Raw genomic sequence first — 27,734 nt, forward strand, 5'->3', positions numbered from 1 at the left:
ATAATTAGCACAGACATTAGTATACATTATAGAACAAATGGTTACCACAAGTGTACTTGAAACGTACTAGCAATGCGCGCACAGACCAATATTACACGGAGCTTGCCAAGCAGTCTCGTTACCACAGTGTTGTTCCATACACTTCTCAGTGCTGCATACAAACCTGTGACAGGCCGTTGAGACAATGGATGATGGAATGAATATGTAGGGTATTCGTAGATAAAGGTTCCAGCAATTCATCATATACTGATAAATGAACATAGTACAAAACTACATACAATAACAGTAATTTTATTCACAGATACGTCAATAATATAGAAATGGACTAACTGAAAGAGTAAGAAAAACAAGAGAGTTAACATGATAACCTGAGAATTTTCTACAAACACAAAAACATACAGCCTGGTTTCGTTAGTGGAAGATTTCTCCATCTAGAGAAGTGTTTCTAGCATTTTTCAGATATTGCATACAATATAATTTTACATATGTGAGATATACAGAAAAAGCATAGCTCAGAACTATTGCTTTATGATATTCAATAAACCAATATTACCTGCCATAAAATTCACTGTTCTAGGTACGTTTACCTTGTATGTGCCTCCTTCCATTCTCAATGAATGTTTTTTGTACATGATATTTACATTCTCACTGGTAGCTACTCGAAGTGAAACAACACACTAAAACTCAATGCCAGTTAGAGCACTAAAATGCGGATATAGCTGTTGACACAGGGTCGACGTGCTGACAATTTCTGATCTTCACCCCTCATAATTTTGTTTTTGATATTAATGTCCTGTAAAGAAAGTAGGAGGGTTAAATTCCAAAACAACTGTAAGAAAATAAAGGCACAGAATATATGATCAATAAAGAATAAATTACAAACAAATGTGATGGAAAACACACAAAAGTGAGCGTGCACAAAAAATGAGGAAGCAATAAATTGAACATGCAGAATAAAATCAAAATAAACTGAAAGGAATGACAAAGAGCAAGAAATGAAATGGAACCAAAATGCATCACGAAAGTCGAGGTGAATGGCACAGACGGAAAAGCATTAGCTTTCTGAGCCCAAGTTGGTGGGGTCAATCCCAGCTCAGTTCAAAGGTGTTTATTCGTGCTCATTAGCCGTGTATCGGCAGATTCACGGATACATGAAAGAACTCCTGCAGGACAAAATTCTGGCGTCCTGGTGTCTCCAGAAACCATAACAGTAGTTAGTGGGACATAAAACCAATATCATCGGTGGCGGTGGTGTATTATGTCCCACCAAATACTTTTACAGTTTTTGGCACACCAAGTTCCCAGAACTTTGACCTGTAGAGTTTTTGTACATGCTGATGAATCTACCGACATAAGGCTGGCATATTCAAGCACCTTAAAAAGCTGTGACAGAACCAACTAACTTGGGCTGGGAAGACCAGAGCTTCTACTCACCCCAGCAGGAAGATTGTTAAAGTGCTAAAATGAACAATAGAAACCAAAATACATTCCATATGTACAACTTCATTAGAGACTGTGATGCCTTTCAGTGTTAAATCTGCAAGCCTCTGAATTATCTATGCACCTCCACAATCCTCTATCTGCAGCTGGCCACCACACCTCTTTTCACCATGCTGCGTATACCGACATGCTCGAACCAGTGGACTGCCAGATAAGCGGCAGCTGGGACTCGACCCCAGGGTATCAAAGAGGAATAAGCCGGAATAAGAATATTAGTCATTAATAAGGGACATCTTGTAATAGCATTACAACTGTATGTTAATTCTATTATATTTTAATAGTTGGAATGAAAGAGAAATGTTTCAGTAAATCAGAACAAAGAAAGAGCCTTAGTCAGGCGGAGAGCTTGCCTCACGCGCCTTCAATAACAACATTTTTAGGAGAGTGGATGTTTGTTACTGACAAACCAGTGTCTAAGCGGACCGTACAAGTGCACTCGGTCTTGACCGACAAAAGGATCAAAGTTAGCATCCTCGGTGCAGTTATTTTCTGACCTAAGATAGAGAAATGAGAATACAGAGTAAGAGATGGAGATATTAGTATCCAGAGGGCACTACTTAGCAGGGCGAATGGCTCGGTAACACCCACAGCCCAGCCCCTAAGGTAACGGGAAGGGACTGACCTTTGCTTGACTGAGGGTAGATAAAACCTGGATCCAAGATGGCAGAGGGGCTCTCTTGACAGTGAACTGGACACAGTTGTACATAAGGTGCCTCAAGGCAGTGTTCGAACTTGGTGCACAGAAGTAGGCTAGTGAGCAAGCTCCCGTCAGACCAACATAGTGAGAACTTGTACATATATTTTACACAGTAGTTGTCGTCGTCCTGATTAATAAAGGACAGTAGCTTTTACTTAGTCTTCTCATTTCGGGAGTTCCGGGACCAAGTACACACCTACTAATTACCTCCCTACAGGACCGCTCGGTAAGAAAGGTAGTAAGCCAACTTCAACAGCCGGTGGCCAACCACTAGAACATCTCACAGAACAGGTAGGTCACGACAACCATATAGTTAGAAATAAGTCTAACCATTGTCGTCTTGGCCTCTCTCTGCATCTCATAACCTTCATGGCTGAGTCCACTAATCTTCTAGGCAACCTATCACCCTCCATTAGCCTCTTATACATACAGCTTCATCCATCGAGTTAATTTCTAACTTAACCTTTATTTCCTAATTCTAAATACCCTCTTGCCATTGTTCCCAGCTGTTTGTACCACCATAGATGACATTTAAAAATGTGAAATGCAGGCTGCCTTAATTTAAAAATAACTTACGCCTGTTTACTGCCGCTAAGGACCACAAATGCAGACTGTGTCTCTTTCTGCTTCTGCTGAAGAAGGTTCAACGTTCCCAGAGGAGTGTCAGTAGAGCTCATTTGCTTCATCAACTGGAATTAAACATTGAAGATCAGTCAATATGTAAAACAAGTAGCAATGAACTTTGAGGAATTACATCTCAGGCCAACTTACCCCCTCTTGTTCATTCTTCTTCATCCTTTTCTCCACTTTGTTCTTTCCAGGCCCTTTCCCATGGAATTTGTGAGATAAATACCTGAACAAGAACAAATATATTTCACGGACTACAAAAACTATCACGTGCATACAGTACTTTCATCAAAGAAAAAGGGCAATTTAAAATGTTTTTAATACCATGTCACCAATACATTAATTGCTAGTTAATAGGAAAAAGTCTTCAATCTAGAGTCCTAAAAAATCAAAAGCAAAATAGCCTTTCTCTATGTTTAGAATCCTTCCAGATCATTAAAAATTATTAGAGAAGAAATTTACTGGAATGACCTGTCGTATTTCAAAGAAAGACAATCTTACTAGCATACAAAATCCTTAAGCAGTTAATCCATCATAACAGTTTCAGTTGCATAACAACTGACTCGAGCAGGAATTGACTACCAATTTTCCTGAAGAGCAAAAAATCCCATTAATAATAATAATAATAATAATAATAATAATAATAATAATAATAATTGTTGGTAAGGAGACAAAGTCTCTCATAGTGCATTGGCACTGCTGGTGGTTTCAAGTAGCCTATGCAATGACCTCCACGGTATGCACTAGCCGTGCGTCTTGGTGGGTGTGCTAAGTACCAACTGATGAGCCCAACTTAGCACATGGGGGCAAAACGCTGGAAACCAGGAATGAGTTAGCTGGAAAATTTATAATGTCCTATAACGGACCATTTATATTTGTATTCATGCATTAAAAAAAAAAAAAATTTAAAAAAAAAAAAACGCGAAGGGAGGATTACCTAGTAAATATGGCAAGATTTGGAATCTCAAAGAGGACAAGTGTGTCAAAGTTTACTGTTGCATCATATCAGTCTTGATTTTATATTTCTTGAGACAATAACTAAGTCATGGTATTCATACAGACTTACTACAGTGTTTTCCAAAACATTGTCATAGTGTGTTAAAAGCCTTTTCAATGAAAGTTTATGAACAATGCTGTCCATAATGCTCCTTATATGTTAAAGTGCCACCTGAGCAGTGCCACAAAATCAAGTTAGTGCTCTATTATAATCACCCTACTGTTGAGGTGAAAGTCAGACTTTTCCATATGAAAAGTTCTGACAGTACCATAATTTCAACAGGAATCAATTTAATTTCCCTCACCATCCCCAGACATGCCAACTTTCAAAAGTAAAAAAAACCAGGAGAAATTTAGCAGCGATTCGCGACGTATTACGACACATTACTGATGGCAGAACATGTACTAATAAATTATAATTCAGTACATTAACAACTCTATTTGGCCTATGTATATATATTTTTCATTATTTATGTGTAAATACTAAATACTGGATATACCTGAACTGTAGAAACATGTGACTTCTCATCCTTCAACATGCTGATCACATTACGACTAATTGTTATTCCACACACCCTTAGCTGACTTAGCCCTCTTCTGAAACTCGGCGCTAAATTTTTGCTCAAAGCATTTGCCTTGCTGAACTGATTTTAAGGTTAAAAGTTTCTCCAAAGTTTGTTCAGACAGCATGGACCTGAACTGTGTTTTTATCTTTGTGACTCTGCTAAAAATCCTTTCACATTCTGCATTGCTATGTGGAATTGATAAAATAGCAAGCATCACCTTAGAGAGCCTGTCATATTTGAGAACACCATCAGCTGATTTCATCTGACCTACCAATGCCCATTGAACATCAATTCTTCCTTTTGCCAGGTCTGTTTCTTCGAGCTGAAGTTACAGAACCGGGAGTGCAGAATATCAGTTTCATTATCTAAATGTTCCGTTTCACTAGTCGTAAGATTCAGAAACTTGTTAATAAAAAATATAAGGCTAGAAAATGATGCCTTATAGCAGAAATATTTGCAACTTCTGCATTAACTAAAACTTCATCTTCGTAAGGAAATTTGTGTACCATGTAGTCACAAGATGAAGAGAAACACTTTCTAACAGACTTTGATTTGCTGGAGTATGATAATCTACATCTAGGAGAGAGGAGGAGCTTTTAATAACATGTGGTTTCACAAACCTTGTCATCACATTCTTCAATAATTCCTCCAAAACTAACCTCAGTAAGTGGATGTATGGCATACTTGACTGAAGAGCTACATTTGAATTCTCAAAGATATCCATAAAACTTGAGAGAAAAAGGCAAAAAGATTTATGTAAATTTGATTAAAGGAACATGAACAGTTGCTCTTTACGTGACAACGCATGGCTCATAGTGTCATCAGTAGTTTCATTTTTTTAAGTGAAACTGATGACTGGGTTTTCCTTTTAACTGAGGAGTGTGGTGAAATGTTATGACAATGCTTCACATTTGCAGACATACAAGACACATCTGCACTTAGTCTATGCTTAGGAATTTTGTAAGTCTTCAAAGTTCCCATCTGAGAATCCTCACTCACAATTTTGCTCCTGAATAAAGTAACCAAAGCGTCCCACTGCAGCAAAATCCTATCTAAACAACTGCTTAATGATAACCATCAATAGGCACATGCTTCAGAATTTTCCTGATCTCTGTGTTGTGTAAAGTCTGAAATTCTCTAAACTTTTCCTTCCTCCTTGCCCTCCGTTCCAGATAATATAATATTACAATTATACTTTCATCGCACCCTTCTCTGCAGCAAGATTAATTAGGTGACAAGACCAGTCTACGATGATTATATTACTATTTTCCTGCTTCAAACATCCTGCCACACCATTCTTTAACCCTACCATTACTGGAGCATTATCAGCACCAAGAGCTAGGCAGTTTTTAATAGAATGCGGAATTCCTGAAAAGATGAGAGCAAAAGATTAGCAATGTTAGCTCCGGTAGCATACCCTACTAAATTAGGCACAGAGGGTAGACAACTCTGAATTTCATGGAGTTCAGGCCTAAAAAATGTAACGATAGGATATATTTTCAAGTTGCTTGTATTGCTACCATCAGTAGCAACAGAAAATGCATTCACCTGCAAATGTGATACAATGTTCGCCCTTTCTTCCATACACATTTCTGTAATGATAGTCGCTGTTTTCATTCTAGCACACCCATACCGTTTAGCGATTTCCGAACCAGGAAACATTTTGTGAAACAAAGGCCCCGCGTGGTCGGCCTCAGTATTCGTCACAAGATTTGCAACTTTATTTTTACATGAAAAGTTCAGTTTCTGGTTTCTTTCTACACACTGGACACTCTCCTTATGTTTTTCGTTTGCATATGTTTGATTATATTGCACTTCCCGCCATGCACACTGAAAATTCACACCTACATATAGAACAGAATGTGAACATTGGTCCCTTCCTCGAATCACTGAAACTCTTTCCTAAAAGCACTTTTAAACACTGCATCAAATTTCTTTTTTGACATTTTGGCCAAAGCAAATATTAAGACATACAACACAAGCACTTACGCAGGTCCTGGCCCGGGTAGACGTCTACAGCGCACTACTTCTAGGTTAGGTTACTCGCTTGCGACTTCCACTTCCTATTAAGCTATTTGACCAAAGAGAATTAGTATTTGATTGTATTATAGACCAAAGAGGAGCACATGACTGGCCACTGTGCCCCATACTGCCGCCTGGTTTCATTATTAGAACTACTATAGACCAGCCATATTCAGCCATTCATCGATAAAACGAGGAAATGCGCCGGAGTTTAAAATAATATGAAAATGACTGATACTGCTCTGAAAATTGGGAGATCGGGAGATCGGGAAGAACGATGAAAAATCGGGAGTCTCCCGCTTAAATCGGGAGACTCTGCACGTCTGCGTCCCATAAACACAAGCTTACAGCTACATGACCCATAGCGCACAGCCAATTCTCTTGTTAAATTAAGATTATAAGAAATAAACATGTCCTAAAATATTCTATGCAGGATTCTCACCTAAAAGCTTCTTTGGCATTAAGGACTCTTCCATCATCGTCTATGTAGTCTAATTTAACATTTGGCTTATAGTTGTCCTTTTCCTTAAAGTCAGAAGTTGGTCCATTGTAGCGCTCCCGTCGGCCAAATTTATCATCATCTCTGCAAATAAAATAAAACTTGCTTTAACAGACAAAATAAAATGATCTTCAGTTTCAGTTTCTGTGTATATTCATCCAACTTCAAGACAATACTGGAGGAGGAGAATGAATGAATGAATGAATGAATGAATAAATGAATGAATGAATAAATAAATAAATAAATAAATAAATAAATAAATAAATAAATAAATAATAAATAAATAAGTAAATATAAATCTATCTTCACAGGAAATAGCTCAAAATGCTGGTTTGAAAATTTCATTTGAAAAAAAAAAAAAAACAGAAATTATGGTAACTTAACTTTCACTTGCAAACAAAATTAAGCTGGGAGAGCAAGAAATAAAAATTGTATGATTATTTCACCTAAATATTAAAATTTTTCTACAATTTCTTCTGAACAAGAAACTAGCATGGTAGGCCTAAAATAGAACAGATAAACTGGTTACAGCACAGTATGTTACCAAGAATACATGTAATAGAAAGTGTCTCTCAATAGCAACCAAACTGAAACACTACAAAACAGTCACACAACCACAAATTACATATGCATGTGGAACATCATTCAAAGCAACAAACACAGTTGCAATGGATAGAGTACTCAAGTTAGAAAGGAGAATAGTAAGAAAATTATCCAGAAAGGGACTTTGCAGCCTAGCTTCCAATAAAACAGTTTATAAAGAATTAGAACCTATAACTAATACAATTAAAAATAAACGAATATCATTCTAGGGCATCTAATACGGTCACCAGAAAATAGAATCTGTAGAAAAATAATGGAAGAGTATGAATAATATTAGATGGATCACAGAACTTAAAGAAGACATGAGCGAGTTACATATTACAATACAAGATTTTAAATACAAAATAAATACACTCAAGATATTGAAAGATAAACACACTAGACTACAGACGAAAATCAACAAGCAGAGAATAGGAAGAGTGATTCCAGAAAGAGAAAGAAAATTACATTCAGAAAGGATGAAAATGAAACTAAAGGTATAATATTGGTAGACGTATCAAAAAAAATTTCACCTTAACTGCCTAACATTTGCTCATGACATTCTGTAGAAAAACTCAATGAAGTAGCAGCCAAAATAGGACTCCAAATTTCTTACGAAAAGACAAGGTACAGTAAAACCTCGTTTTTTCGAAGTCATTGGAATGCAAAATCGGACTTTAAATTACGTGATTTTGCATTAACCGCCAACTCTTAATTCAGAAATGCCAACCCTTGCTACATCAAAAAAAATTCTAAGACCTGTACTGCATGCAATTAACCTTGATTCAAAGTTTAAACCTTTGAAATGCCATGGAAAAAAAAAAACGATTTCCAAAATGTATCCAACAAGGTGCATTTACAATATTCAAATTCACAATACAGCATTCACTTGGATACCCCACTGACAAACATAACCTCGCGCAACGAAAGAAAACAAAAGCATGATTCAAAGACGAGGAGAAATCTAAGCTGGCTCCCCTGAGCAAGTCCTTTATTCATTGGATTACTGAACTGAATGCATTTTAGATGTCCTGTACTTGCACGGAAAGTACCCGATGCCCTTAAAACATCATGGTTTATCGAACTTTCCTATGACGAGGGGAGAAAGTTTCTCACTTGCATCTGCATTCAAATACAGTACATTGACCTACCTATCCTTATACGATTTCCCGCCATGGCATTTATCTCGTAATTCAGAAATGCGAACTCTTGCCATGTCACAAAGTATTTTAAGATGCATTAATGCAGGCAATAACCTTGAGTCACTGTTTGAACCTTTCAAATGCCTTGGAAAAATCTATTCCCGAAATGTATCCAACGATTTCCTGGCTGGCACTTCCCTCCTATAAAACAGTAAGACCGTTTGGGCTCGGCATTTAAAAAAACAAATAACTTTCATCGGCTTTGACAATATTCGGTGCATACAAATTGATTATATGAGCCACGCTTTTCGCCAATTGTCGGCATCGCCGGTGTTCGTGGATTCTGCTTCTCCGCACACTGTCTGCTAAGTGATATTATGGTGTTCCTTAAAACGCTGAATACAAAAGAATTACGATTTTACTCAAACTTAGCAAATATGAAGCACACTGTAGACACACCAAAGTGAGTGAAAATACTGAAATCTACCCCAGCACGTTCCGGAAGACGCGTTCTATCATGACACGGATGAATTTCGAATTTAAATTACTCTGGAAAAAAAAATATTTTTTTTATATAAAGGCAGTTTGAATTAAAAGCCTGAATTTTGGTAATGGGACCGACATTATTCTTCGAATTAAGAATAATCCGTATTTCAAATTAAACAATTTAAATAACATGCAAAACCGTACCTCATGTTTCCGGGAACGAGGGCTTCTTCAAATTTGGGGGGACTTTGAATAAACCAATTTTGAATTATTGAGGTTCTACTATATATGGAAGGGTCTAGATCAGGTTACAACAGTCAACCATCAATCACCAAATACGGAAATATCACTCAAGTAGACAAATCTAAGTATCTAGGCGAAATTATTGAACTAGCAAGCTAATAAAGAATTGCAAAACTTCAAAGAACATGCAAAATTCCTTGGAGCAAGTACAATAAAAGAACTATATCAAAAAAGGCAAAATTATTACATTATAACAGAGCAGTTAAAACAGAAGCACTTTATGCATCTGAAACTATTATTGGTGGCAGATCTTGAATAAAGATGATTGGTAGAGTTTGTGATTTTTTAGCATTTGCGATAAATGCGAAATACGTCAAAACTTCGTCAGTGTATGTGCCTTCATCTTATATGACCCGTACGAGTGGTTTTTAGCGATTTTGAATTAGCGATAAAATGCGAAAATGGTTCAAAATGCAAAATTATGCTATTTATGCAAAATAGATGCAAAACTCTCTGTTTTATATGAAATAAACATCCATCTTTTAATACACGATGCATTTTTCTTAAAAATAAGATATATGTTGTTATTTATTTCAGGAGAAAGAATTATTACGGCGCCCACTGAGATCGTAACACGGTAACATGCTTTGATGGACACTTCCGTCATGGTGCACGGAATATTTATAAGTTCATTATCACGGTTAGCTGGTCACAGAGATTTATTCTGTTTGTTTTGCAGCCTATCTGATTGATGTCAGATGATACCTGAAGCTATTTTCTCTGTGTACATAGTAACTCTGAGGTGAAGTACAGAAAATAAAAATAAGTGAAATGCGCACAAATATGCAAAGAGTTTAATAGTTAATTGTATTTACTGTATTCATTGATTGATCTTGTTCTTTTTTTGCACTTAAGTATGTGCTAGCAATCACACACTTCCTCACATAGAGAGCACAGACACTCGTCATTCACCTCATGGAATCGCTTAGTCGCACATAGCTTATGGTGGAAGCCATGGACTGCCATCCTTGTAACTACATGTCACTGTTCATAGTTCGCTTCTGTCCATTTTCACTCCAGCATGGCGTCGGTGGCATAGAATTCGAGCTTGATTTGGGCTCGTTTCACTCTTCTTTCTTCAATTATCTTTGCGCTTTGTCTTGTGAATGGCAGAACTAGATTGATTCTTAGATCCTCTATATAGAATGGTTCTTTACAAAGTTCGTACACTAACGTGGACTTATGTACATTGGTTTAATGTTTAATGACCAGCCATACAGCTCATTAGTGTTGCATAATAGTGTTGCGTGGCCCATGAAGCCGTTGTGAGCCATTGTTGAACAATCGATAGTGACGGTTACAGTTGGAAATCACAGCCTAGTAGATAACAAAACTGCCTAATTAGAATTGTAGAAGATGGTAGAATTGTAGAAGATATTTTGGCAGTGACATATGAATCCAGGTTTACACGTATGAACCAATTAGAGAATGGGCGTGAAATCCGAAATGTGTGAACTGGTGTGAACTGAAGTTTTAACCGAAAGCACAAATACAAAGTTTTTTTGAGAAGTTTGTTAAGCCCTTGTTTAATATCAATTTCATGGCTATGTGATATTTGCTGTGTACGATATATTTAAAGCAGAGCTATATAATCTTCTGAACTTTCAACTTTCTGAATTTTAAAACATTAAGGAGAATAGTAAGGTGAATAAATCGTTCATTACATGAAAATGTTACCACATCTTAAAAGGCGTTGTAACGGTTTTGTTTGAGTTCCTTTAATTTTGTCGAGCTTGGTTTAAACTGAAGTTTAGTATAGCCCTATACAACATGTGTCACGAGATATAAGGAATACAACCCAGATTAGCACAGTAAAGATATATTTATTGCATCATAATAAAGAGAGCATGTAAAGCGTCTCCAAAAGTACCTTCTCCCAGCTGACCATGCCAGCAAAAAACACCAGCGCTGATAACGACACACACTGTGGAGTTTACAAGAAAGACCTGAGGGAGACAGAGATCGTTATAGGATGCGATGGATGATGCAACTTATGGTTTCATAAGGACTGTGCTGAGATATTCAGTGGTGAATTAGACATTTTAAAACGAAAATCGTGCTCTCTGTTGCGGATGTGCCCTCAATGCAAAACACTCATAAATACGGGCGCTAAAAACCTGAAAGATATTCTGAAATAAATAAATAGGAAACAAGAGAAAATTGAGCCTCAAATCGAAAAAATGCCTGAAATTGACCAAAAGATAGAGTTACTTCTTAAATATTTTAACTCAGAACTTGATTTGAAGATTGATGGAAGGATAAAGATTATTTTAAATGAAAAGGGTCTAACGCATGGAACAAGATTGCCCGGAACCACAGGAGACACCCATGATACCAATAATAATAAACCCCCACCACACCAGGAAACAGACAGTCTCCTACGGAAACACAAGAAGACGCTAAACAAAACTAAATCTCAGCAGTGTGACTCATGAGAACTTAAGGAGAAAACTCCCGCAAGAACAGACCCTAAAATCCTACGGGAAAATGATCGGCAAGTAAATTACGACAGAAACAAAACTGATCCCGAAATCTTCATAATCCACTCGCCACCAGAGGGAAGGACCAACAGGGCGAATGAATAAACGAAGGCAAGGAAGGAAGCACCAAAAAACCCCGGTTCAAAGACCCCTGAAGGAGAATATACCAGAAGAGATTCAGGCCATACAACCCCTGCTCATTCTTCACCCTCGAGAGCACCCAATCGGGAAGGATCAACATATGAAAACGAGCATGTTTGGACAGAAGCTGTAAGGAGGAACGCACCAACAACCTCAGGTTCAAAGGCCCAATCATCAAGCAACTTAAAAGCCGGATCAAGAAATGCCTGGTTATACATGGGGAAACTGCATGAAACAACAACCGCAGAAGATATAACACGACATATGAAAGACGGAGGAATCCAAGGATGCATAACATGCAAAGAGTTGACAACACTGGGTCGCAATAAAGCTTTCCTGATTGGAATAGACTTTCAGGAAAAGGAGAAAGCTTATGAACCGTCCTTCTGGCCAAAAGACGCCACAGTGCGAAGATATCGATTCTGCCCCTCACAACATCACGGGGACTTGATCAACAGAGGATAATAAAATGGGTACCAGCCAAAAGCTGACCATCCTACTGTGGAACATTGAAGGATTGAAAAGCGTAGCAAAGATCTCTACTAGTCAAGTACTTTTCACAAGTGATATAGTTATCCTAACAGAAACCTTTCTAACTGAACCCATGGACATTCCGGGCTACTACGGAGTGCACGGTCTGGCAACCCAAAAGCAGGAAGGCCGACCCTCAAGGGGTGTCTCCTGTCTTTATAACAACAAAATGGGCAAAGTAACGAAAACACACACAGAGGACAATAAGGTTATTGTTTTCACAACAAATATCATGATTGTAGGACTTTACATACAGCCACAATCATCAACGGAACATGCGTTTGAGTCAGTTGCCCAAACAGTCACTCTAATTGAGTCTGAAGAAAATGTTATAATTGCTGGGGATCTAAACTGCAGGCTAAACAAGCTAGACCATAAAAGCGAGTTAATCTTCAATCTAATGACAGAAAAGAATTTCAAACTGGTAAACAGCAAAGACATTCTAACGTACTTTGCGCACAACGGTGCAAGTGCCATAGATCAAATCAACAGTGAAGGAAACACAAAATACCAACACGGCACCCACACTGCCGAGAAAAATAACTGAAAGCAGGACGGAGAATTTACGGAAGGGTGCGGAAGAAGCGAAGCACCATTTTAAAACCAACAACCTCGATCTGGCTGTGAAAACCATAGAAGACAGCATTAGGTCAGTCAGCGTCCCCTATAAGAAAAGACATGCGAAGCCATGGTTTGACAGGGAATGCTATGAACTCAGACGTATAACACTGCAAGCCCTCCATAAAGCGAGATATAGCAGAGAAACAAAGGAATACTTAATGAGACGAAAAAAGTACACACTCACTCTAAAAGATAAAAAACGACATCATCAGGAACAAGAAGCAGAACAATTGGTCGAAGAAGCGAACAGAGACCCGTACGTTGTCTTAAAACGGAACAAAGTCCCGCAAACCACGACAATACAAATGGACGTGTGGGAAAACCATTTCAATAACATCCTCAATCTGAAGTGAACCACTCCAACCGCAAGTGTATCAACATGAACAGGAAGTCAACCAAAGTTGCACCCAATCCCAATAACGACTCATGAGGTGAAACAAGCCATATCAAAAACCAAAAGCAGGAAAGCTGCTGGTCCTGATGGGATCTAAAATGAACTTATCATAGCAACCGAAGACATACTCCTAGAAATGTGGACTGAGTTATTTAACGCGTGTCTACACAGCGCACAAATACCTGAATCTTGGAGGAAGTCCATGATAAAAGTAATCTATAAAGGAAAAGGAGACAACATGGACCCAAACTCATTTAGAGGCATCGCCCTAGAAAACAATGCTTTCAACATCTTTATGAGAATAATCATGGACCGATTAGTGAGGGAAACGGACCATCTCCTCCCTGAACGTCAGTATGGCTTCAGAAAACATCGCTCGACACTGCAGGCAGTAACGAACCTAATAAGTGAAATAGAACAGGCCTTTAAGATTTCCAAACGGAAAATACTACGCAGTATTCATCGACTACACAAAAGCCTTCGACACCCTAAACAGACTAGCACAAATGATTGGAGAAACACACAGCATTACAGTCCTTCTGAAGAGCATCCTAGAATACAACATAGTTAACATAAGTGATGGCATCTCTCTTTCCCAAGATATTTACCAGACCAATGTAGTAATGCAGTGTGACCCAATTAGTCCAATACTATTCAACATTGCAACTGCAGATGTATCGAAAATAGTAGAATTCAGTGAAACAGTATCACAAAACATATACACTGACGACATGGTAATTGGGTCATCCAACTTGGAAGACCTTCAGGAAGCAGTGAACAATCTGGAAACATGGGCAGAAAAAAATGATCTGCAGATAAACGAATCTAAGACAGTAATGATGATCTTCAGAAAAGGAAGAAGAGCTGCAACAAAGGACAAAATTAAATTTCAGAACAGAGGCCTAAACATAACGTATTCCTTCAAATACCTTAGAATAATCTTACAAATGACAATCAACTCCTACAAAATGCACATAAAGGAAAGGACAACAACAGCCATCAAAGCGATATATAGAATTAAAGACCTCCAAAAAATTTCTTTAAAAACAGCACTAGAGTTATTTCATGCTGCAATAAGCCCAATTGCCACTTTTTTTTTTGCTAGGGGCTTTACGTCGCACCGACACAGATAGGTCTTATGGCGACGATGGGATAGTGGAAGGAAGCGGCCGTGGCCTTAATTAAGGTACAACCCCAGCATTTGCCTGGTGTGAAAATGGGCAAACCACGGAAAACCATCTTCAGGGCTGCCGATAGTGGGATTCAAACCTACTATCTCCCAGATGCAAGCTCAAAGCCGCGCGCCTCTACGGCACGGCCAACTCGCCCAGTACCAATTACCACTTATGGCATTGAAATTATTTGGGAAAAGTTATCTGTGGCTGACCTTAGGGCTCTAGAGAAACTAAAAGCCAGATTTCTAAAGCGAGTATTAGGTGTGCCTACAGAAAATAAAAAGCACCTCAGTTTGCCGCTCGTAAACAAAAACAATCATGGCGGCATCCAAGCGCGGCATGGATGAGGTTATTCGTAACTGGCTTGAAAATAGTGATGTTGAAAGTAAAAATGATTCTCTGGAGAGTGAAAATACTTCTTCTTCAACTGACAGTGATGAAAGTGATTCTGATTTCAGTTCCGAGATGATAGTGCCAATTGAAACTACGTGACAAAACCAGAATGCAACAAGAGCGGGTGAAAAATCTAGTAAAATGATACTTGGAATTACGATCTTGTTGACAGTAAGCCTGTTTCTGTAACATGCAAACCAGTTTCTGAAATTCACACTATAGTGAGGATGGGGAGAAAATAATCCGAAAGAAATGGACGTAGGGAATGAATTTCTAACCCCACAGCTCTGGGATCACGTTACTAAGGAAACCAATGCATATGCCTGTATATTTCTTGCTAACATTAGTTTCCTGTTACTATAGACGAGCTAAAAGCTCACTTTGCTCTGTGTATTCTTATGTATGTGATTAGTCAAATTTATGTTAAAGTGATGAAAAAATACATAAATGGTATACAAGGGAATATTTCCTTTCACAAGTAATGGTGGGCCAAAGGGTTAAATCATTCAATGTGTGGAATAACTTTCCCTGGCCAAAGAGCACTGCAAAGAACAATCAATCAAACAGCAAATACACTTTCAAGCACACACGTTCATTCTCTTTGTGTTGACCCTTGATCATAGCCGGTTATTCTTGACATTGGTGTTGAGCAGTAGTTCCTGTTTTAAAGTACGGTAGTGATTTATTTTATTGTCTGGTAGCCATGGGTAGAAGCGAAGTGACGATCAAACAGCATGCCGAGAGTTGCAAATCGGGATGTTTTTTATGTAAACGATACAGATAGGCCTATATTGATGTGCCGACTTTGCAATCAAAGACTTCAAAAAAAAAAATCTTTTGCAGTCTTTGGGCCTCCATGAACAGTGTCAATGTAGAAATTTTTTTAGCAAGTACAAGATAATAATAGGCGGTCTGGAATGAAGGAGGACACCGTTTAAACAATTGGCATGTTGTACTTCAATCATCATTGAAATTCTTGTTCCTAGTAGGTGTGTTGTACTGTGATAAATAAATACGTTCAGAATAGTATTTTGCACCTTGAAATTGTTTGTAAATTTGTAAATAGGCATATTCATGTGTGTGCGTTAATACTTTTTGCAGTCTTATGTTGATGTTTGTCTTATTTTCTAAAGTGAATTCAAAGGTTGTGGGCTCGAATCCCACTGGTGTCCGGTTGCCCATTTTTGTTCTGTACTTAACATCTTTTCAACGCGTACTAAATGTACATAACATGACCTAATAGGTTGAAAGTTGGTTTCGATTAGCAAATGATGCCTATTTTTAACCAGTTTGCTACGAAGCGCTAAATTTGAGAAATTTAGGTGCTGGAAAATGCTAAATTTGAAAATCAAAATGCAAAATCTCTGATTTTTAAATGCTATAAACCACGAACTCTAACGATTGGAAAGCAAGAAAGAAAAGTCCTCAAGAAAATGTTAGGACCAAAATGCAAAAATGGAATTTGGATGAACAGGAAGATAAGTTAGGTTAGGCGGCATTGTTGAATAATAAAACTGATACGTTTGCACAAAATGCGATCGATCATCTTCAGTACAGTATCGTTTTCTCGCTATGTGCACTTGCGAGCTCTCTTGTCGAATGGACTTGTTTCCATCCTTCATATTACATATCAGACATCTGCACTCACATGGGAGAGCCACACCTATTGGCTTCCCGATTTTCTTCAAGTTAAAGAAAAAAAAATCACAGATAAAATCAGGAAATGGCGATTATAATTTTATGGTCACTTATATAGAATGGATAATAACAGGCTCACAAAGAACATTTTGAACTTAGCCTTATCAATGAAAAATCACAATAATTGGCTAAAAGAAATCAGTGAAGACCTGAACGAAACTGACATTAATGAAGGAACCATTCAAGATAGAATAAAATTCAGAACCTTAATTCACAAACACAAATTTTCTGTAAAGCCGACCCGACTAAATACAGAATGGACTGAACAACGTAAAAAGGAACACACAGCGAGAGAATGAAGAGATATAGGGAAGAGAAGAAGAACCAAAAAAGTGCTAATAAGTACAAATGTGCTCTTTAGTTGGGCATAACGAATCAAGAAATACAGTAGAAGTCCGCTACAGCGAGTACGGCATATAAAGAGAACCCCGTTATACTGACAATGTTGTGCTGTCCCTTCAAAATTCTTATATTAAACTGTGTATTATCCTTTGATTACAGCGAGAGCCCTATCACTGATGCAGCCATTATTACGAGCGATTAAGCGCGCACGATTTTTTTTCTATTACCAATATTGTGCCGTTTCACAATTCTTTATAAGAGCTAGAGCAACAAAGATGGAGTCTCTGCGGTCAAAATCTCAAATAAAATAAAATTAACGTCAGTACGGGCCAAATTATAAGTCTTTTCGTCAGTCGGTTACAGTAATAGCCGCGTTTAGAAGGCGCAGAAAAAAATGACAGATGGACATTATTTGAAACCATTATTCAAGAAAAAAAGATGCTCATCTTTTACTATCTAATCTGACTTCGGTGTATTAACAGGACGAAAAACTCAATTTTAAAGGAATTATTCAGCGGAGCGATATATTGGAGATTTGGAAACGAAGATTAGTTCCCGACTACACTCTATTTGGCAGAGATCAAGATTTAAACGCCGCGGGAGATTTAATACGAGAAACAATAAGAGATAAGATATACTACTGTGGAACTACGTCACGCAGTGACGCAAGCCCTTGATGAAATTTGCCCGACACCGGTTAACATTGAAAGACACTTACGGACCAGTAAATTAAATGCATTTAAGGTGGATAAAAGACGACGGAAAGAAATTTATTTTCGAATCAGAATATACTGAATATAAGTCTTAGACAATTCTGGACTAGTTATTGATCTAACTGTTTTCCAGTAAAAACCTGTACAATCTGAGCAACGCAAGAACTATAGTACTTGAAAAATGTCAGCAATGAGTCAAACATTCTATCATTGTTCTGTTCCATACGCACGAGTCTTCATCATGGGTCTGTAAGGAAGCAAGGCGATGCTGCTTGGATCCTGACGAGGCGAGACGATGTTGGCTATCCCGGATGACCAGTGAGCGATGATGAGAAGCCACGATGTACCCAACTTCTTGTGGAAGAACCAGATGACCAGTTCATAGCCTCAGATGACCGGAGAGGAGGAAACGCCGAGACCATCTTGAGCAAAGTTAAGTCCAATGTCCAAGTCGTTTTCGTAAGTAAGAAGATATTGTTTTCTTTATTTTGCTTTGTAATATTTATTGGTGCGAACACAGTGCGTAAACAAACATCTAGCTAAATTCATTGGAAGTAGGTATACATCTGTACGAAACGTCAATTCCATTTGTAGGCGTGGTCACCAAGTGATGTTCGTTCGTAATGTTTTCCAGAGACATGCGTGAAGAGATCGCTAAAACTATTATTATTATTATTATCAGTGATGTGTAAGAATGAAGTAGGCATTTATATCTGCGTGTCATAAACTTGAGCAACGTCAAATTGTACGAGATCATGCATAGGATTTGTGTTATGAAGGAATGGCAGTAGACTATTCCAAGTTACGTTAAATTTGGTACTATGACTGTAGTAAATAAAGTAGGCATTTTAGTAATGTCGCGGCACGTTCATGTGCAAGCCAAGGTAATGAATTACGTGATAAAGTGATAGTGTGGGTATATGAAATAAGAGTAATAATTATCGCGTCATGAATATGATATAGAGTTGTTGATGATGTATAATGGTTGTAGTTATTGTTTCTTCGAGAGAGAGTCATAGTTGCATGAAATAAGGTCTCGTGATTTCAAATGTTATAATGGAGAAGATCACTGATTTCTCGCCAATTCCACGCAATGATTTTAAGCCTACGCATTTTATCTAGCTCAGGACATGATCTCAGGACGTCGAGTGCAATGTTTCTTTATCCATATTAAGTTACTTGGAGAAGCAAATGTTTACTCTGGATAGTTTGGAGCCTTCACTGATCCGCTTAGGAAGATCTCGAGAACTCACTGAATAATTACACTTCTGTATGAATTTCAATCTATAGGCCGATCGCTGGTGACCTAGGGTTTCGAAGGAGAATCAATTTCTTTTAGCTGGAGATATTGTCATCCGATTAAGTAGATTTTCCGTTGGTAGCATGTGTTATTATAACCTTGTAGAACCAGAGTGATGACGTTTCTTGCCATTTCGTACGCACGTAGTCTATGTCAATAAGATAAGGGCATATTACCTTAAATTCATGAATTAAATCTTGCGAAGATGTTACTTATTGGATGATTACGACTTACAATGGACGTAGCTTAGCTCATGATGTGTAACATAAGGAAATATGAGTGTCTAAAAAAGCAACTAAATAGGCAGAGAGCAGTATTTAAGACGTAAAACGTATATGTGTGTACTTGTCAGAATAACGCAAGAAGAGTTTAGAATATCCTCATTGATAGTCTTAAAGCTACGGACAGTCAATCAGTCAGTTGAATATTAAGTACTGTGATAGTTTTTTTTTTTTTTTTGAATAAATATCGAGTGGTAGTTAACATAATCTGATGCGATGTCCAAGGACGGTTGACTTAAACAAATAGAACTCCATTTCTTGACTGAAGAATGGCTCAGAAATCCCACATGTGTTTCTTTATTTCTCAAAATAATACGACTAGAAGGACTATAAATAATAGTTGATAGGAGTTTTCTTTTCTTTTCTGTGGATGCATCCTATATTTTTAATGTAAATAATTTTCATGTTTTATTTTCTTGCCAAGAAGGCACTTGTAAATACTAGTAGCTGTATCCAATTTAATTTATTTAATCATCACCCAACTCGCTAGGTGAATTGAAAGAGAAGGATAGGGCAGTTTATTTTTAAGAATCTTCCCACATGTGTCATGTCATTTGCAATATTAATTGATGATTTCGGAGATGAATGAGTATTAAGAAAGGAAGCTATTTAAGCCGAGAAGACATTCAATCATTTTGGGAGAAGTGAAAAGACGTGATTTTTCCAATGTTATCGACGGATATGGATTACTAGGTCGACGATGAGTCAGTCAATACTAAGGCTACTTCATTAGTAAAATTTTGAACTAATTGCTTGAATATCTGATTTAATATTTAAATAAATTTTGAATTGTGAAACCTAAAAACTCTTTCTCTGTGTTCTTAGCATAAGGTTTAGTTGTAAGATTGTAGTAGTAACGATCGACGACGATTTTCTTAAGAATTAATGAGAATGGTACCTAGCTAAATACGAGTAAGAGACGTCTTTCTGCGTTAGTTAGGGAATACCGTTGTTTGACCTGGTTGTTTTTCCGTTGCGGAACTCACACCCGTAGAACTCAGTCACCCGATTTATTGAAGTTAGAGCTAGTCTGGATCTCTTGTGTCCTTGCCTGGACGCGGGAACGGCGCAATATTTATGCACTCCAGCGATTATGTTGCATGCAATCGATTATCTTTAGTATTGTTTCCTCCCTATGTCCACTAGCAAATTTTCTTGTCGACATTTGAAGGCGATGTCGGAGTCTATTAGTAATACCCCTCGGACTGCTATTTCGTAAAGAAAATTCAAAATGAAAGAGACATATTTTCGTAATAAATGCGTAAATAACGTGTCCGATAACAGTTCTTAACTCTTTAAAAATAAAGGTTGACCACACGATCGCTTAATTTTAATGCTAAACTCTGCAATTAACTAAAAACGGGATACATTTCGAGATATGGCAGAGTGCATAATTGATTTCACAGGTTAGTTTATATTTTCTCACGTCTGGTTAAATTACAGAAAGGTTATTATAATGTAAATTTATAGCGAGAAGGTTAACATTTCTCTACTAGCGCTTGAAGTATGTTTTTATCATATGTATAGTACGGTTAATTTAGGATAGGTGACGCTGTTTGAATAAGGAAACTGAAACGTTTGACGTAGAATGTGATTGATCATTTTTGGAATGGTATAGTTTTCTCACTATGTGCATTTGCGAGCTCTCTCGTCAACATTCGAAGGCGATGTTGGAGTCTATTAGTAACACCCAACGACTGTTGTTCTCCAAAGAAGATTCAAAATGAAAGAGGATAACAAGTTTTCGGAACAAATGCGTAAATATCATGGCCGATAGCAGTTGTTAACTCATTAAAAATAACAGCTGAAGTAAACAATCTCTTAATTTTAATGTATATAATTTCCATTTATTTTGGAAAGACCTCCTGTATGTACAGGCTGCCGCTAAGAACAAGGTAAAACATATCAATTTTCTGTACATATCTAATTAAAGAAAATTCAAACCTAGCTGTAGAGGTGGTGCCTCATGATCTTGATGGAGGCTCGGAGGACGAGGGTTGCGAATTCGGGGATGAGCTTCAATGGGAGTTGGAAGCGCTTCCATGTGGCGACGAAGTGATGAGGTATGGTACCGCGAGCTCCAACCATTATCCCTATTATTTCAATTTCTTGAAGGTGGTATTTTGATTTGTAGTAAGGGATAGTGGGTTTGTATTTGTTAATCTTTTCTAGATTAACCTCCTCTGGCTGACCGCTATGGTGCTCGAACCTGACAGTCAGATCTAATATGAATCCATGGGAGCTGTTGTCTTTAAAGGCTATGATCTCAATTCTCTGCGAACTACCATTTATGGCCAGTCCGTGTACCTCCTCATGTACATTGAATCCCTTCTTTCTCAGTTCTTCGGCAATGAAGGATCTGATCTGGTGGTGCCGCGTGTTTCTTAGGAGCTCCCCGCGTGTGCAGAATCCCAGGACATGACCAAGAGTTTCTTTCTCTCCGTGGCAATGTGATACACCTCAAGATATGGCAGAGTACATCACTGATTTCAGAGGATAGTTAATATTTTCTCGCGTCTAATTAAATTTCGGAAAGGCTCTTCACATGTACATTTTTAGTGACGATAACTAATTTCTCTACATCCGTTTCAAGTATGTTTTCATGAGACATATACCATTAGGTTAGGTGACGCCATTTGAAGAAGAAAACTCTGGAGTGATACCGTATTTCTACGAATCCAAGACGACGGTTTTTTCCGAAGAATCTCATGCGAAAAATCAAGGGTCGTCTTGCATTCACGGCCTAACAGTAATGAATACCACTGGCAACTCTCGCGGTAACCACGCTGCTTATTTTCACCCCTGCACGCACACCCACAAACAAAATTCGTTGTCAATAAACAATCGCCTCTTTATTATATATCGCTAGCCGTGACAACCGGTTGTACAGTGCCTGTGTGTAACGTCAATGGATCTCGGGAAAGAGTGAAAAGAGAATGACATTCTATTAGCCTCTACAAAAACGTTTCTCAAATCTGCAGAATGACATCAAAACATGCGAACCTTCGTATTTTTAGAAAGGCCACGCTTACTCAGTGGCAGAGTTACAAAGCGTCTACTGTATCTGACTCTTAGTAAAATTAAGTTTTATAGACAGCAAGAATTTTTTTGTGATAGATAGTCATACAGATACGTGGAACAGGTGTTGCCGGTAAATTTTCAACGGGTTTTCGTCGATATTATGATGCTAATTGTAAGTTAATGGTTATTAAACACTTGGAAATGTAGAATAATTGTACAGCCGCAAGAAAATATGGCATAGGCCTAACTAAAGCCAATATTTGGCGTCAGCATGAAGACAAAGATAGCTAAAAAATTGTGTAGGCCTACTGTACAAAAAATGCATTCAGTGGTCCACAACAAGGACACTTTAAAGAAGTCGAAAATGAAATTGTGAGGTATGTGCAAGAAAACCGCAAGGGCAGAAAGGCCACACCGTGGCACAATAAACTCGTTCCTTGACCTTCAATGTCCACGATTAAGCCTATACATCGCTAGCCGCTGAAGTTGGCCGAACTCAGCAAGCGAAACGTGCGTGTAGTGGTAGCCAGTTATATCTGACGGCGAGTAAAAGTACCGTAACAGTTTTATAAACAGCAAGAATATTTCCCTGACAGATCGCTGTATTGTAGAGACGCATGGAATAGGTATTGCCGGCAAATTTTAAACGGGTTCTCTTCGGTATTATAATGCCAATTTTAAGTTAATGGTCATTAAACCCACGGAAATAAAGAATAATTGTACAGCCGCAAAAAAATGCGGCATAACGAAAGCCAATGTTTGGTATCTAAAAATGCATACTGTATAACAAAGGCATTCATATGATTTTACAAAGCACTTTTTGAGCCTGATTTAAATTTTTTAAAGGAAAAAGTGGGGTTTGTCTTGGATTCAGAGGAATACGCGGTACTGTAATTTTTTCAGAATGAAATTAAATATACACTTTCACGTAGTAATGGGGTTTCGAAAAATAACAAACAAGTAGGTCGTAGTGTGGATAACATCCGCAGAAACGCAAGTTTTGAACAAACTGATCGCCGTTTCATACAATTTCAATATGTAAGGGGGTTTTCCGACTTTTATACAAAAATCGGATATAATGACAATCCGCTAAAACGAGTAAATTTTCCACTGTTGTGAATTATCGCTATAACAGACTTCTACTGTAAATAAAATAAACAAATACAATATCAATACTTTTCGGACAGCTTAGAACATAATTAATATTGGCCTCCATTTACAACCAGAACTATTCTTAAGGTAGACGAGATTTCAAAAACAATGGAATATTAAACTCACATGTGTGTTTTGTCTTCAATGGAGTAGTTCTGAGCTTGAAGATGAGCAAAACGTGAGGCAGATGGTTTGTTCATAGTCTCCCGCTCCAAATAGCCTTTGCTAAGAGCAAGACGTAAGGCACCAGCAACACCAGTGCCTACATCAGGCTCCGCATCGAGAATGGGCACTTCAGCTGGCAGAACGTCAACCGGTGTCTCGTCTACGAAAAGAAAATGCATGCAATGTACAATGGATCAAAAAATTATCAGTAATGAGGAAGTCAAAAGAGATGGTTTCAACTTACCGATCTCCACTTCGTTCCAGGCGCCTCTTCTGCCTTCTTCCTCTTGTCGTCTCTTTTCCTCATTTAGTTCTCTCTCAAAGTCCTTTGCAAATGGAATAAAGATAAATATAAATCATCATAGTACTTTAAAAAGACATACAACATATGAATGAAAATCATTTGAAGTTTAAGTAAAAAAAGTAAGGCAATTGACAAAGAACAGCAATAAAACTTCATTTTAAAAATGAAATGCAGAAAACAAGTTGGGTATATGGTACGTGTCACGTAGCTGTTTGGGAGATAGTGGGTTCAAATCCCAAAAGCAGCAGCCCTGAAGATGGTTTTATGTAATATTTATATTGTGCATCAAGATCATTCAAGATCAATAAAGAGCATCTTCACTGCAGAAAACTTATTCAACATCTGGAGCCTCATAAAACATCACACAGCTCTATTGGACATAAGAAACCTGATGGACTGGAGAAAAGGTTTGGGGTAAAAAAAAAAAAAGCAGCAAGACGTGCATTTCTAGCATTTCCAGCACTAACATGTACACTTGTATGGGAAAGGTCTAGGGCTGCAAATGTAGCAGCTGTTGTTGTTTTGAGTCATCAGTCCATAGACGGTTTGATGCAGCCCTCCATGTCACCCTATCCTGTGCTAACCTTTTCATTCCTACGTAACTATTGCATCCTAAATCTGCTCTAATCTGCTTGTCATACTCGTACCCTGGTCTACTCCTACCGTTCTTACCGCCCACACTTCTTCAAAAACCAACTGAACAAGTCCTGGGGTCTTAAGGTGTGTCTTACCATTCTATCTCTTCTTCTTGTCAAATTTAGCCAAATCGATCTCCTCTCACCAATTCGATTCAGTATCTCTTGATTCATGATTCGGTCTATCCATCTCACCTTCAGTAACACCACATTTCAAAAGCATTTATTCTCTTTCTTTCTGAGCTCGTTATCGTCCATGTTTCATTTCCATACAGTGCCACGCTCCACACGAAAGTCTTCAGAAACATCTTTCTAATGCCTATACCAATGTCTGAAGTGAGCAAATTTCTTTTCTTAAGAAAGCTCTTCCTTGCTTGTGCTAGTTTGCATTTTATATCCTCCTTACTTCTGCCATCGTTAGTTATTTTAGTACCCAAGTAACAATATTCATCTACTTCCTTTAAGACTTCATTTCCTAATCTAATATTTCCTGCATCACCTGCCCTCATTCGACTGGACTCCATTACTTTTACTTTGGACTTACTTATTTTCATCTTGTACTCCTTACCCAAGACTTCAACCATACCATTCAGCAGCTTTCGAGATCATTTGCAGTGTCAGCTAAAATAACAATATCATCGAAAAAACTCAAGGTTTTGATTTCCTCTCCGCGGATTGTGATTCCCTTTCCGAATTCCTCTTTGATTTGCTTTACTCGCTGTTCTATGTAAACATTGAAAAGGAGGGAGGACAACCTGCAGCCTTGCCTCACTCCTTTCTAGACTGCTGCTTCTTTTTCAAAGCCCTCAAATCTTATCACTGCAGACTGATTTTTATACAGATTGTAGATAATTTTTCGTTCTTGATATCTGATCCCAAGCACTTTCAGAATCTTAAATAACTTGGTCCAATCAACATTACTGTATGCCTTTTCTAGATTTATACATGCCATTTACTTGGGTTTGTCCTTCTTAATTCGATCTTCTAAGATCAGACATAAAGACAGGATTGCTTCACATGTTCGTACATTTCTTCTGAAGCCAAATTGATCTTCTCCCAACTCAGCTTCAACTTGTCCTTCCATTCTTCTGTAAATAAGTGTTAAAATTTTGCAGGCATAAGACATTAATCTAATGGTGCGGTAATTTTCACACTTGTCAGCACCGGCTTTCTTAAGAATAGGTATAACAACATTCTGCAGAAAATCGGATGCCACTTCTCCTGTCTCATACATCTTACACACTAAATGGAATAACCTTGCCATGCTCGCTTCTCCTAAGGCAGTCAGTAATTCAGAAGGAATATAATCAATTCCAGGTGCCTTGTTCCTATTGAGATCACTCACAGCTCTGTCAAACTCTGACCTCAAAATTGGGTCTCCCATTTCATCAGCATCAACAGCCTCTCTTGTTCCAGAACCAAATCATATACATCTTTACTCTGATACAACTGTTGGATATGTTCCTACCATCGTTCTGCTTTTTCTTCTTTCCCTAGAAGTGGCTTTCCATCTGAGCTCTTAATATTCATACACCTCGATTTCCTTTCTCCGAAGGTTTTCTTCATTTTTCTGTATGCAGCATCTACCTTTCCTAGGACCATACATCCTTCGACATCCTTGAACTTCTCCTTCAACCATTCTTCCTTAGCTACCTTGCACTTTCTATCCACTTCATTCTTTAATCCCCTATATTCTTTTCTGCCCTCTTCATTTCTAGCATTCTTGTGCTTTCGTCGTTCATCAATCAGGTCTAGTATCTCCTGAGTTATCTACAGATTTTTACTTGAACTTTTCTTCCTTCCTACCATTTCTTCAGCAGCCCTAGTGACTTCATTTTTCATGACTATCCACTCTTCCTCTATTGTGTTTTCTTCAGCCTTTTCATTTAGTCCTTGTGCAACATGTTCCTTGAAACAATCCCTCACACTTTTCTCTCAACATGTCTAGATCCCATCTCCTTGCATTCCTTCCTTTCTTCAATTTTTTCATCTTCAGATGGCATTTCATGGCCAACAGGTTGTGGTCAGAGTCCACATCTGCTCCTGGGGAAAGTTTTTCAACCCAACACCTGGTTTCTAAATCTCTGCCTAAACATAATGAAGTCTATTTGATACCTTCCAGTGTCTCCTGGTCTTGTCCACGTATACAGCTGTCATTTGGGGCGTTTGAACCAATATAAATTGTCCATTATTGGACATTTGAACCAAGTATTGGCAAGAACTAAATTATGATTAGTGTAGAATTCAACCAGCCGACTTCCTCTTTCGTTCCTTTGTCCCAATCCGAATTCTCCTACTGTATTACCTTCTCTTCCTTGGCGTACCACTGCATTCCAGTCTCCTATCACAATTAGATTCTCGTCACCTTTTACATACTGTATTAAATCTACTCTCTCTTCATATATTCTTTTGATTTCCTCAACATCCACTGAAATAGTAGGCATATAGATCTGCACTATTGTGGTGGGCACTGGTTTGATGTCCATCTTGACGACAATAATTCTTTCACTATGCTGGTCGTAGTAGCTTACCTGCTGCCCTATTTTCTTATTCATTATTAAACCAGCTCCTGCATTTCCCCTGTTTGATTTTGTGTTCATAATTTGGTAGTCACCTGTAGCAGCTATGGATGTAAATAATTAAAAACTCGAACATTTTCCTGGTGCAAAAATGGAAAAATCACAGAAACTCATCTTCAGAGCTGTCAGCAGTGCATTTCAAACTCATCTCCCAAAAGCAAAGACTGCATAACAAATTCCTATACCTGGACAAGTAAAAGATTCTACAAGTGACAAAATGTCTAACTCACCAACAACTCTTCAGCATCTTCATCTCTATTACCGGATAAGCCATATGTAGGAATGTCCCCTAGAGTCCTACAGAACTCAGCTGTAGCGTTGAGAATGATAGATCCTCCAGCTTCTGTCCCAATTCCTTCTTTCTTCTCTTCAAGAATTGTTTTAGCCAC

General features: G+C 38.0%; 1 protein-coding gene across 1 annotated transcript in view; it reads right to left on the reverse strand.

Annotated features, from left to right (window-relative positions):
- Nucleotides 1-220: 220 nt before the first annotated feature.
- Nucleotides 221-27,734, reverse strand: part of LOC136881299 (U4/U6.U5 tri-snRNP-associated protein 1) — a 137,386-nt gene continuing 109,872 nt past the window's right edge. The window contains exons 9-15 of the mRNA XM_067154099.2: nt 27,576-27,734; nt 24,072-24,153; nt 23,789-23,987; nt 6,851-6,991; nt 2,969-3,050; nt 2,774-2,886; nt 221-793 (exon numbers count right to left, since the gene is read on the reverse strand). Of these exons, the coding sequence (XP_067010200.2) occupies nt 766-793; nt 2,774-2,886; nt 2,969-3,050; nt 6,851-6,991; nt 23,789-23,987; nt 24,072-24,153; nt 27,576-27,734 (804 nt within the window). The 3' untranslated portion in view covers nt 221-765. The remainder of the gene's footprint in view (nt 794-2,773; nt 2,887-2,968; nt 3,051-6,850; nt 6,992-23,788; nt 23,988-24,071; nt 24,154-27,575) is intronic.

The sequence above is a fragment of the Anabrus simplex genome, chromosome 9 (genome assembly GCF_040414725.1).
Source record: "Anabrus simplex isolate iqAnaSimp1 chromosome 9, ASM4041472v1, whole genome shotgun sequence".
Lineage (NCBI taxonomy): Eukaryota > Metazoa > Arthropoda > Insecta > Orthoptera > Tettigoniidae > Anabrus > Anabrus simplex.